Source organism: Temnothorax curvispinosus, unplaced genomic scaffold (genome assembly GCF_003070985.1).
Source record: "Temnothorax curvispinosus isolate PA1 unplaced genomic scaffold, ASM307098v1 QBEX01009580.1, whole genome shotgun sequence".
Classification (NCBI taxonomy): Eukaryota; Metazoa; Arthropoda; class Insecta; order Hymenoptera; family Formicidae; genus Temnothorax; species Temnothorax curvispinosus.
The window spans coordinates 371,213-383,220 of record NW_020219360.1 but is presented as its reverse complement, the minus strand read 5'-3'; the positions used below and the strand labels follow the sequence as shown (position 1 = coordinate 383,220).

At 35.5% G+C, this 12,008-nt stretch overlaps 2 protein-coding genes across 2 annotated transcripts; both read left to right on the top strand.

The window, feature by feature from the left end:
- Window positions 1-2,470: 2,470 nt before the first annotated feature.
- LOC112459179 lies at window positions 2,471-11,242 on the top strand (the record flags this gene model as incomplete). The annotated part of the gene is made up of 8 exons (XM_025023186.1): window positions 2,471-2,591; window positions 3,229-3,394; window positions 8,574-8,767; window positions 8,880-9,097; window positions 9,165-9,347; window positions 9,807-9,885; window positions 9,963-10,141; window positions 10,223-11,242. Coding segments are annotated over 8 exons (1,342 nt in total), but the record flags the coding sequence as incomplete, so codon positions are not given.
- On the top strand, window positions 7,169-8,083 carry LOC112459175 (probable small nuclear ribonucleoprotein E). The gene has a single exon (XM_025023176.1). It carries the CDS (start codon window positions 7,285-7,287, stop codon window positions 7,567-7,569), a length of 285 nt encoding a protein of 94 aa, XP_024878944.1. The 5' UTR covers window positions 7,169-7,284; the 3' UTR covers window positions 7,570-8,083.
- Window positions 11,243-12,008: the final 766 nt, after the last annotated feature.

The following is a 12,008-nucleotide window of genomic DNA, read 5'->3' as shown; positions in this document are numbered from 1 at the left end:
CGTATAAATTAATGGTAATTGCGTCTTCTCTTTACGCCATTTCAGCTTACGAAAGGTTTCATAGGAACGTTCTACTTTCGGATAGCGGGGCAAATCCGTGTCAACATTTAAGCGCGAGTTTTTACGATATATTACGATATATTGCAAAACGAATAACTATATTTTCAATCTGTTTGAAGAGGATTATAAAAATGTTATAGCACTATAATTGCGTTTAGGCAATTACATTACAATAATTTTAATTTCAATAATTGTGACTGAGTACTAAAGTGAAGCTATTTACAATTGATCACGACTGTATGTGAAAATGTTAGATAAATTGCAAAACTTTATAATCCATTTAGATATATGAGTGGTTAGTTCGCCAGATGACAAAATAATTTTTTATAATTTTAGCACAAGGACAATTTCCTACGTGATATTTTCTGGTGTAAAACCATGATTTACAAAACTTACTTGAATAAACATCGTTTCACCCTTCCCTGATTTCGTACGCATCGTCAACACTCTCGTGTTTCGCGTCAAGAGCTCGAAACTTTTACCACGTCCGTCGAAAACGCTCAGCTTAACCGAGACCGGAACGCTCGGCTATATTTTCGCGCTTTTCATCCACTTTATCTCTGGTTTCTTCACGCGACCTAGACGTTTCATATATTTTGCGTGCTTCTCTAGTTCACGCTAGACTTCAAAGACTGTTTCGCCTACGTGTCTTTTGACACAGTTCTTTTTGATTCGATGGAAAGCGCCGATGTACTTTGCCCTATCGCTCGGCGCTTTAGAATCCTGTTAAATTTTTTTAAGAGTAGCTCTCCAATTATTATAGATTTATAGATGCATTTCTAGATAGGAAAATATTCATTATATTATTCTACAATAGTAATAGCAAGTTATATAGATGTTCTTTGTAACATGAATTGATTGCCACATGATATGCAACCTGCATTTGGTGAATAATTTTTCTTTCGCTAACACAAAAATAATATCAATACGTGTATAATACTAATACATTACAGTGAGTATGATATGTTATGATATATACATATTAATTCGTACGCATATATCAGTTAGATCGTAATTGTATTTCTTTAATCAGGTTTATCGTTTATCTTTTATCGCGAAAGAATATTAAACTAGACGATATACATTTATACGCGTAAAATAAAAAGTTGAAAAGATAAATCTGAAATCAATGTTAGCCAGATAATCTTACAAAGCTCTCTTTGTGAAAAAAAAATTATGGCATAGGGAGGGGTAACTTCCATAAAGAAAATGCTTGTGACGAGTGCTCGCAGGATAACAGGCAAGGAGAATAATATAAGGACTATTAATGGATTTAACTTTCAAGCGTCGTTATTGAAAGCATAAATTATCATTGGTTTCTTTTTCTTTCTATAGAAGACTGTCTGGCAAAACTAATTAACGCTGTTAAGACTACGCGGAATAAAAACAAAGCCTGTCTGAGTCGATTGAAAAACGAATCAATTTACGCTCGTCTGTCGACTGGAACCTGTAACTTCACTTCTCATTCTTTCTCGTTACTAGAAAACCATCCACCTCTTAAATCCAATTTCAATTCGACATATCGAGTAGGATACTATTAAGTCGGACTGTATTTTTCTAGGCACGACGTTTATTCGAGTTTTATTTAATTATACGTTGCGTCAGCCCTCGTTTCAATTTATCTTGCAATATTATGCTTCTCGATTTGGATAACAAATGTGAAACAAATTTGACTCGTGTATCGTGTCAGAATTTTACACAAATGCGATAACAATATTTGAAATTGAGTCTGCTTTGTGTGACTCATAATTTCGCATAATTTATTATCGATAAAATAATAATAAAATAGAAGCTTAATATTTACCAGCATAAAATTCAAATAGCCTATTCATATTTAGAGGAAAACTATCTTTGGTTTTAAATAACAATAAAAACATCGACAAAGCCGTCATCTTACAGAAATGCATCCTTCAGATAGATTTTATTTAATTTAAGATGAGCAGAATATGCTGCCAAAGTTTGGCGACCAATTTCAGTCACATCCCACGCATATTTTCGCGTTTATTACACCAATAGCGCGTAATTTCTCGTACCATTCGAAGGGTCTAGATCGAACAATTAATGGACGACATGGGGTTTCTCTTGATCTACGCATTCTCCACTATCTTGTTCCCATCCTAACGCAGAGGGACACGAGGCGTGAGGGTGCTTCTGAAGGTTGCCATTAATTTCTAAGGATAGGGGAAAAGCACACTTCTACCGCGCTGTACCACGGTTTTGTATGTCTCGACAGTTTCATGACGAAGTCAATTAAGCCCTTTTGTTACGTGTAAAACATCGCGTGAAAAGTAACATGTAGAGCAATGGCGGAAAGACGCGTTATTTGTTTTAAGAAAACATACATAGAGTTGATTGTATTCGAAATGTCGACATGTCATTTCGACAGACATTGTCAAAAATTATTTTGCAGATGTAAGAACTTCACGGCCGCCAAGAGAATCGGCACAGCCGGTAATCCAACACCGGTGCGAATGCCACACGCGCATCCGGAAACATTCCGCCAGTTTATTCGTTACATCTACACCGGTATGGTAAGTATTAGTTGTGGTATTTAATAGTTTTACATTCAGTCAGCAAAATTAGACATCTAAAAGAAGCAAAATTATCCATACAGAGTGTCTGTGTACTGATTGTCAGTGCCAAAACTGGTACAGCAGCTTTTAAACAGAATAAAGAACATTAAACAACATTTACGTCAATTTATGTTTTCTTCCGAAAGCAACTTCAATACCCTATAACGCTGAAACCCTTTGGATTTGGACATATGTTTATTAGATATTTTCGGCTTGTTTTCATGTGCCACTTGCACCAGTTTTGCCATTGAGTGCACAGACACCCTGTATATTAAATATAGATAATTTTGTAACACTGTCTTGTTAACGCTCCCTCACAGAGTTTTATCTTTATACAAAAATCAATAAAATTTTATGATTTTTAACATATTTTGTAAAACAATTAATCCTGTCTCTTTTTCTGATAGAATCTTTCAAAATTTGATGTTACGTTATAATTATTGTGCATATTATTGTGCACATAGAATATATATATTTCCAAATCTTACCTATTTTAAATAATAAGATCTCGTGACAAAGTTTTATAAGTCTATTATTATACTGTACACTGAAATAAAATAATGGTGACTATAAGTTTTCTTTTAACTGATTGCAGATAATACTACAAGATAGTGGAATTTTCGAAATGCTGGGTCTGGCGCAAGAACTTGGTATAGAAGAACTTTGGAGAAGTTGTGAGGAACACGTGTCTGTTACTTTAAGTCCGGGAAACGCGTGTGCACTTTTAACTGCCGCTTTGGAGGCCCAAGAACGAGTTCCAGGTATATTTAAAGATCTGTATATTTATGTTTTGCACATGCGATAGAAACATTTATGTGTCGCATGTTGTGCATTTTCGACTTTTCAATTCTATTATCATAATTCACGCATATGCAAAATGCAAAATGTATGGAATAATTTTACTCACGGCAACGAACGAAAAATACCTTCTTGCTACCTGCCACGTTCTGCTGTCTATTTCTGGTAGCGTGGTACAGATCCACAGCATTCATTCTAATCATATGAAATACGAAATATGAATTAAAAATGCATAAAAATTTATATATTAATTAAAATAATCATAAAATATTATTTAATAAAAGGAAATTTCTTTTTCTGTACACTGCATATTATTTATGTTTATTAAATCAAATATAGAATTATCAACATAGTAGAGAATAAAAAATATTCTTTAAAACATCCCTTATAGAAATTTAATACTGCAAGTGATTTTTTGGCTAGTGATTAATCATTTAAAAGCACTACAATACTGTTAATAGTGCTTTTAATAGTGCTTTTAAATGATTAATCACTAGCCAAAAAATCACTTGCAGTATTAAATTTCTATAAGGGATATATTTCGTAAAAATACATGTTTTATCGTAAAATCAAAACAAATCAAAACAAAATAAAAGTACAAAAAACAAAGATAATAAAAAGTTACATTATTATGATTTTTATTAAGTAATATATTTATAAACGCTATGATAAATTATTATTTTATTTAAATAAAATAATAGATAAAATAAAATCTCGATTATAAATATATAAAAAGCGAGATAAAAAGATAAAAATACAAGATTTCAACAGATCTATGCACATCATTATGTAAGAAATACGATATTATTGCAGACCTACAAGTAGGTATTATACATACAATTAACTTATTTGATTTACAAAACAATTGACCACGGATAATGCTAAAATGATCGCGATCTTTGTCAATTACTATTAACTCATGTATATAAGTATGTACATACGATCTTATAAAGATTACAATTTACTACAATTTATAATGCAATTACAGAATAAACTATACTTTCTAATCTAAACGTTTTTAATTGATAGAATTAGACAGTGATCTAATTGTAAGTTTGCTTGATAAAACTTTCGCATATTGACGTTATCTATTGATGTGATATACTTTAGTAACAAATTTTCTATTAAACATAATAGTGCATATGAAATATAATAAAATTCAATTTTTTATATGATACATCTAATTTTTAAAGTGTCTCAATCTTTGATGCTATCTTGTCAGCATTTTTGTTATTATTTCATCGACCAAATTAGTTCGACTTTGAGAGAGAGATTTCGAATTAATTCAAAGAAACTTAAGAATCATCTTCGTGTGCCAATCGCATCGGAATCTGTACTCACTGTAGCATCGCGGTTTCAAGCCGCGACGCACTGCCGAATGAGCCGGTCAAACGGCGTTGATCGCGAAGATCCACGACAACCGATACGTTCCGATGATCGCCCATCACTTTAATCGACACTCCCGACGGAAATTCGCGCTCGTTACCCACTTTCAACGATTAAATTTGCGATTAATTGCGGAGCATTCAAGTTCGCCTTCCGAACCGAAAGCGTCGACGAGACTGTCATGGCGGCCGGGCGGACGCGCGCACAAATATTCGAATCTGTAAATTTGGAAATGCGAACAATTAGGGCCGGTATTCATAGCCGGTATTTCATAGTCGGTTTTATTTAAAAATTAAATACGATCTTAAGATGTTATGAATTTATGAACCAATTACAGAGCCGTATTATAGCATCTTAAGACATTACTTAAGACGGTCTTGAAATAAGAACCGACTATGAATATCGGCCTCTGGGGGGGGGGGGGGGGAAAGATTCGTGATAAAAATTAATAGATACTTTTCTCTCGCAAACTACAACGATCAACGACGTTTTATCCGACGTTCTTTATAAAGATTTAAATAAATAAATACCTCAAAATTGATTATAAAAAAAGGCGAAAAAAATGTAATGCACATTTTAATTTAATAGTGATGCGAATAAAATATAGAATAACAATAATTACACCATTGAAGGCCGGTTGTTTACCTTTTAGTAAACTACTTAAGCCCAGTCTACAATGAGTTGTATCTTAATTAGTCGTAAGTCATAAGTGACTCGACCAATCAACGTAGAGTGTTGGTAAGATGACAACTCAGCAGTCGTTCTACTGAACGCGACCGTGGTCACAACCGCGTCGTAAATATTGGCCAAATGCCAATATTTATGACGTCGACTTACGACAGGGATACGACGCTGTTGTGACCACAGTCGCGTTCAGTAGAAGACTGCTGAGTTGTCATTTTATCAATACTTTACGTTGATTAGTCGATTCACTTATGACTTACGACTTAAGATACAACTCATTGTAGACCGGGCTTTAGGCTGCATTCCGATATTCACTGCCAGTACTAAAAATCTATAGTATACGTGATGTAAACTATAGATTTTCAGTACTGACAGTGAATATCGGAACGCAGCCCTATAATAGTTAAATCATATATATGTCTTTGTTTATTCTTTACATTAGGCAAAGATAGACATAATTTAACTATTAGGGCCTACAATGGATGTTGTAGGTCGTAAGTCGTAAGAATTGGCCAATCATAGTTAATTATTCTTCGGCCGCAAGGAGAATAATAGACTGTGATTGGTCAATTCTTACGACTCACAACTTACCATATCCATTGTAGACCAGCCCTTAGCTTATCAATATGGGTTGGAACAATCGGCCCTGAGTGTTACACCATTCGTAAAGGCCATTGCACGTAACAAAGTTTTAGTCATAATCGTAAGGCCGTAAGAAAATAAACCAATCACACTCGATTATTCTTCAAGTGTGAGAAGACTAATCGATTGTGATTGGTCTATTTTCTTATGGCCTTACGATTACAACTAAAACTTTGTTACGTGCAATGGCCTTAAATCTTTCGTCAAAGTATACTTTAAAATTAAAATTTTTATGATGGGACTATTTGTATGTATCAAGAACGATAAAATATAATTTTTTTTATTAATAACAAGTAACAACTGTAGAAACGAAGCTTATTGGTTGGATAAAATATAAAATGTAAATCACACACATTTTGGTATTACATGGCGCCATCTGACAAGAGCGCAAGTTACTAGTGTTTGAATAACGCAAAACACGCTGAGATAACGAAAGATATCAGGATATCACAGATATCGACAAAATGAATAAATGATACTATTATCAAAGATCTGCAGTTGATAAATTTTGTTCAAATTTATTTGTAATTTTATTACAATCTTAATTAATTAATATTTTGTAAATATATTATATTAGATAAATAATACAGATAAATTGTATGGCGATTCTCAAAATGTCAAAATAAATGGGAGCGTCTCGTTTGATCACGTTGCGATTGACCACAGCCACTCACAGCCCCCAGTGCCTGGAGTTTTTCCACTGGACCAGCCAATCAGATATTTCTAAATTAATTTTTAAATTAACCAATTGACGACGTGATCAATTAAATCCCACTCAAATAAATTGCAACAACTATTTGACGTCAAAGTAACATTTCTGAGATAATATATTTTCGTAAACGCCAGAAACGGTCAGCAATCGTCGAATTAATTATTATTAATAATTATTTATCAGAACATATGTACATATTTTTTGATATCGTGGTGATTTTTGCGAGATCGAAAGTGACTAGGGTCGAGCAGCGCTGTTACAATTGGCATCATTGTTGAGAACGCCATATTGCCGGATTGCCCATATTATTGCGCCAGCCGCCATAATCTATTCGGCGTCCCACGTCCCACGCAGCACGCTTCCGAAGGCACGCACGCGAGATACATTGCTCGCTGTTCGTCAATCAGTTTTTCAAGTACCGGCGTGAAAATGTCGTACAAGGGGCCGCAGAAAGTCCAGAAGGTGATGGTCCAGCCCATCAACCTGATATTCCGCTACCTGCAGAATCGCTCGCGCGTGCAGGTCTGGCTGTTCGAGAACGTGAACCTGCGGATCGAGGGCCACATCGTCGGCTTCGACGAGTACATGAACCTGGTGTTGGACGACGCCGAGGAGTACCATACGAAGACGAAGAACCGGAAGCCGCTCGGCAGGATCATGCTGAAGGGCGACAATATCACGCTGATACAGAATACCAATCCCACGGTGAACTAAGGAGGAACCTTAACCTCCAACACGGCGTTGAGTTTTGACGGACGCCGGATGTGACTGGGCTCCGAACGCGGGGTCTCTTCTACACGAGAGAAACACTCAGGAAGATTGTTGAACGCGAAAAAAATAACTCTTTAGTCGTGCTAAAAGAAATGTATCGCGTGAATTGATGAATGTATCAATGGAGATTTGTATTTGCTGTTTAGATAAAAGTTTCTGCGAGTCTCAGCGAATGCGAGATACATTTAAGTCTTGTGAGAAAAGGATCACTTGGTGTTTTACATAAACGCACACATCCCAATATCTAATTTAACTCATGCATACGGGGACATATAGTTTCAGTAATATAGTTGTATACTGTGAGTGCTGTCTGGAGGCACAGAAAATTTATTTTATACGTTGCATTGAAATATAATTTTTGTGAAAATCCATTCTATAAACTTGAACTATGTAAAAGTAGCAAACAGGATAAACGGAATGTATATAAACAATTATTAAATAATTTTATATTCAAAAACATTTTTATTTTTATCTATCCTAACATCCGGATATAAAAAATAATCTACGAAGAAAAATACAGAAATAACGTAACATATCTATGAGGGTAATGTTTAATATGTATTCATAAAGCAAAGCAATTTAATAAAGATTGCCATTCAAAAACTTTCTGCAAAAAGATATGAGCATATAAGATACTATAAAAAGTGAAAATACTTATTTACTATTTATTTACTAAGAATTATTGAGAATAATTGTTTTAAATTGTATGTATAAATATTTTTTAAATTTTTGTAAAATTCTTGGATTCATTAATCATTTAAATTTAAAGCGATTCCAAAATCTATGAGTTTATCCCAGAAAATTTTACTTAACATTAAATAAGATTTAAATGATTATCAAGCTAAACGATTATCTATCGTTTGACAGTAATATTTTCTGGGATAAACTCGTATATTAAAATTATTCTGTGTCATTTTTTTCTATTCCTGTTCATTCTTGTATTCTAGGAGGAAAAGCTGCTTGCTCATCTTTTATCGAGAAATGTTTCGCTTTTATCGGAGAAAATGCTATGGATACGGTGAAGACGACAGCATTCTGCAATCTTCCAAAGGATGCTTTAGTGAAATTGATATCGTCGGATTATCTCGGTTTGGAAGAAGAGGACGTATGGCGGGCTGTCTTGAATTGGGCGAAATATCAGGTTCGCTTATTTTTTAAGTCTTATTTTACTTCTCAAACTACTCCGAATTTATTTATTAGAAATTAGACGATTTTTTTTACAAACTTTTTATTAATAAACATGATACTCTTAGGCGGGAGTTACGCAGCCCACGCAGCACTGGACCGAGGAAGAGCGCATGAGGGTATGCCAGCACCTGTCCGGTGTGATAAATCACGTGCGGTTACTGTTGATCGACAGCCAGGTGTTTGCGGAGGAGGTAGAGCCGACGGGCGCGGTGCCGATAGAGATGTCGTTGGAGAGGTACGAATTTTTCAATCCCGATCGATCGAGCGGCTCGAAATTTCTAAGGTACGATCTAACGGGGCGGCACTCACCGTTTGGCGGTATCGCCTTCGATCTCGACGTTTCGCTTTAGGTATAGGTATGCAGCTCTGCCGAGCAAGTACTCGGAGGTGTGCTCCGACAAGCGATTGCAGCCGCGAGTCAGCCCGTTTCTCTTCCCGGGCTCGCAGATCCTTTCCAGGGACAAGGTCGGCTTCCAGCGGGTTCTGAATCAGTGGTACGGCGTGTCGAAACAGGGCTGGCGGTTGGTCTATCGGTAGGTTTCAAAAGTATCAGAAAATGCTTCAGAAGCGAAACAAGATGACAACACGATCAGTATAACAATACGCCTGTTCTATTTAGCTGAACTTCTTGCACGATCTACATTCTTAATTTATTTCTATCGAATTTCTCTCGAATTTTAGTGCTCTGTACACTGACCGGCAGGAATGCCTGAACATTTTGATATGTATATGACATATATGTACATGTATATGTATATGTATTATGTCCAGGCATTCCTGCCGGTAGAGTGTACATAGTATTGTACCAATTTATTGAACAATTTTGAATATCGATAATTGTAGAAACTGTACAAAAAATGTTGATGCTTATAAAACAATCTAATAATTGAAAAAACGTAAAATAAATTACATTCTATCATACGCAGGAAATGCAATAATATGTCACGCATTTCATATTGTACGATTTATAATCCATTGTCCATTACTTCTAGAGCGTCGACTCATGGCTACTCAGCGGCGTCTTTTCATCGGCACTGCGATAACGTTTGCCCGACGTACGTGATAGTGCTGGTGAGTACAGAATTTTCATCTAGATCTTTTTTATATTAGCTACAAAAGGCTACAAAGGTCTTTATATTATACTTCAGGGAGTGCGCGGCGAGATATGTGGAGGATTCAGCGATGTTCCGTGGGGTAAAACTAACTCGAAGGCGCAATACATCGCTTCGGAAAAGAGTTTCCTTTTCACGTTGACGAATAATCAAGACGTACCGCCGACGAAGTTTGACATCGTGAAAAAATCATTCGCGATCTGCTACCATCCGGAGTAAGGACTGCCGCGATTTTTACAGAAGATCTTGGCCGCCGCGTTCTTAAAATAATTTTGATTTAATGTAATCTATTGCAGCATAGGGCCAATCTTCGGTGCCGGAGCTGATCTGCTTATATCGAGCAACTGCAATGTCAACAAAGAGAGCTACAGCAATCTGCCGCATAGTTACGACGGGGATCACGCATCTAATCAGTTGCTCATGGGGGACTATCATTTCTCGGTAATCGACTATGAGGTTTTTACTCCAAGTCATCCTGCTCCCAAATCCAATCATTAAATTAATTACCGTGATAAAATCAACATTTGCATAGAGGAAAGTCCCCTATTATGAGATAGGCTCCTAATATGCGACAGCGAGGTTTCTGCTAAACTAATAGGCCCTATTTGTTGGTTCCACCATGAACTTATTGCCTTTGGGGTAAAACCTATTTAGTGAAAAATTCATTGTTTGATCGTGCGTGTAGTCGTTGCAGAGAAAGAAATTGTGAAATTGGGTGTTGTCAAGTGTCATGGATATGAGTCTTTAAACCTTGTTTTTTATTTAATTAATAAATATTTGGCAATAAGTTCTGCATGCAGCGATAGAGTAAGGTCGTATTAATAGGAAAATACGGAATATGTTGAGTTGCTCAATTGTAGAGATTAAATTTGGTGATCGCGAAACCGCAAGGCGTGGTGCTCGTAACATGAGATACTCAGGGCACTCCTGGGTTGCTGGAGTATGAAAGTTATTGTATAGTAATAAAAGAAGAGAAAATACTTTAACGTTAAGGGAAGGTTTATACGAATTTTGCTGACCTTGATTTGAGAGGGAAGGGTGGAGGGGGAAGATTTGGTACAATATTGAGTATAAGTGGGTTTGCGATTATTGCAAATGAGCTTCTGCATCACATGTGTATTTGAGAAACATTAAATAAAGGTTTTTAATAGTAATACTGATGTATTTTGCACTTTATTAGCGATTTCCCGGGGTTTCTCATATTAGGAGCACACTTTTGCGATTTTGCCGAAAGCTTATTTTTCACCTTTTTCTAATTTTCAGCAAAATTAATATTTAAATTAAATTTTACATTTCAGCATCTTAAAGCTTATTAAATTCCCTTCAAAATGACCTACTATATTTTTCAATTCTGCCCATAGACTTCCGGCAATCACACAAAATAAATATGGTATCTCATAATCGGGTACTTTCCTCTATACATTGCTTTTCTTTCGTAACAAATATTTGCATTATAGTGAAACCATCCGCAGGAATTATTTCACATTATCAAAAAGTAATGGTAATTCACAACATACAAATCGTACTTCTATATTCATACATATCACTTTAAAACAACGACGTAAGCAAAGACTGATTATTTTTTACTCTTGTATTTTTATAATTATATTTTACTTATACCAGGTATATACTTATGTTCTTTCTTGAATAAATGTCACACCTTTTCGATACTCATTTGGCTTCGGCACTCGATAGTCGACGAAAGTAAGTATAAACGTACTGTCGCGGAACTACACGTAATAGACGATTTGTATGTTCGTCAAACAGAGCATTGCGAAAAGCACGCATATGTGAGTATAAGGAACGAGAAAGTATTCGTGAAACCGTCCGAGTATTTGTGGCACACATACACATGTACTATTTGAATATTCATATAGAAGTATTACGACTAAATGCGGCCATCTGTCATCTGAAATTATCACGTTAAACAGTTATGTTTGTAAATTCAGCGTAGCCGACCATATATTCTCGTGTTTTTCGCCGTGTAGATTCGCGTATATATTAACATCAAAATGCGAGACTCAATTCTTCGTATTGACATCAGGACAAGACTGTATTTAATATTTCAACGAAATAATAATA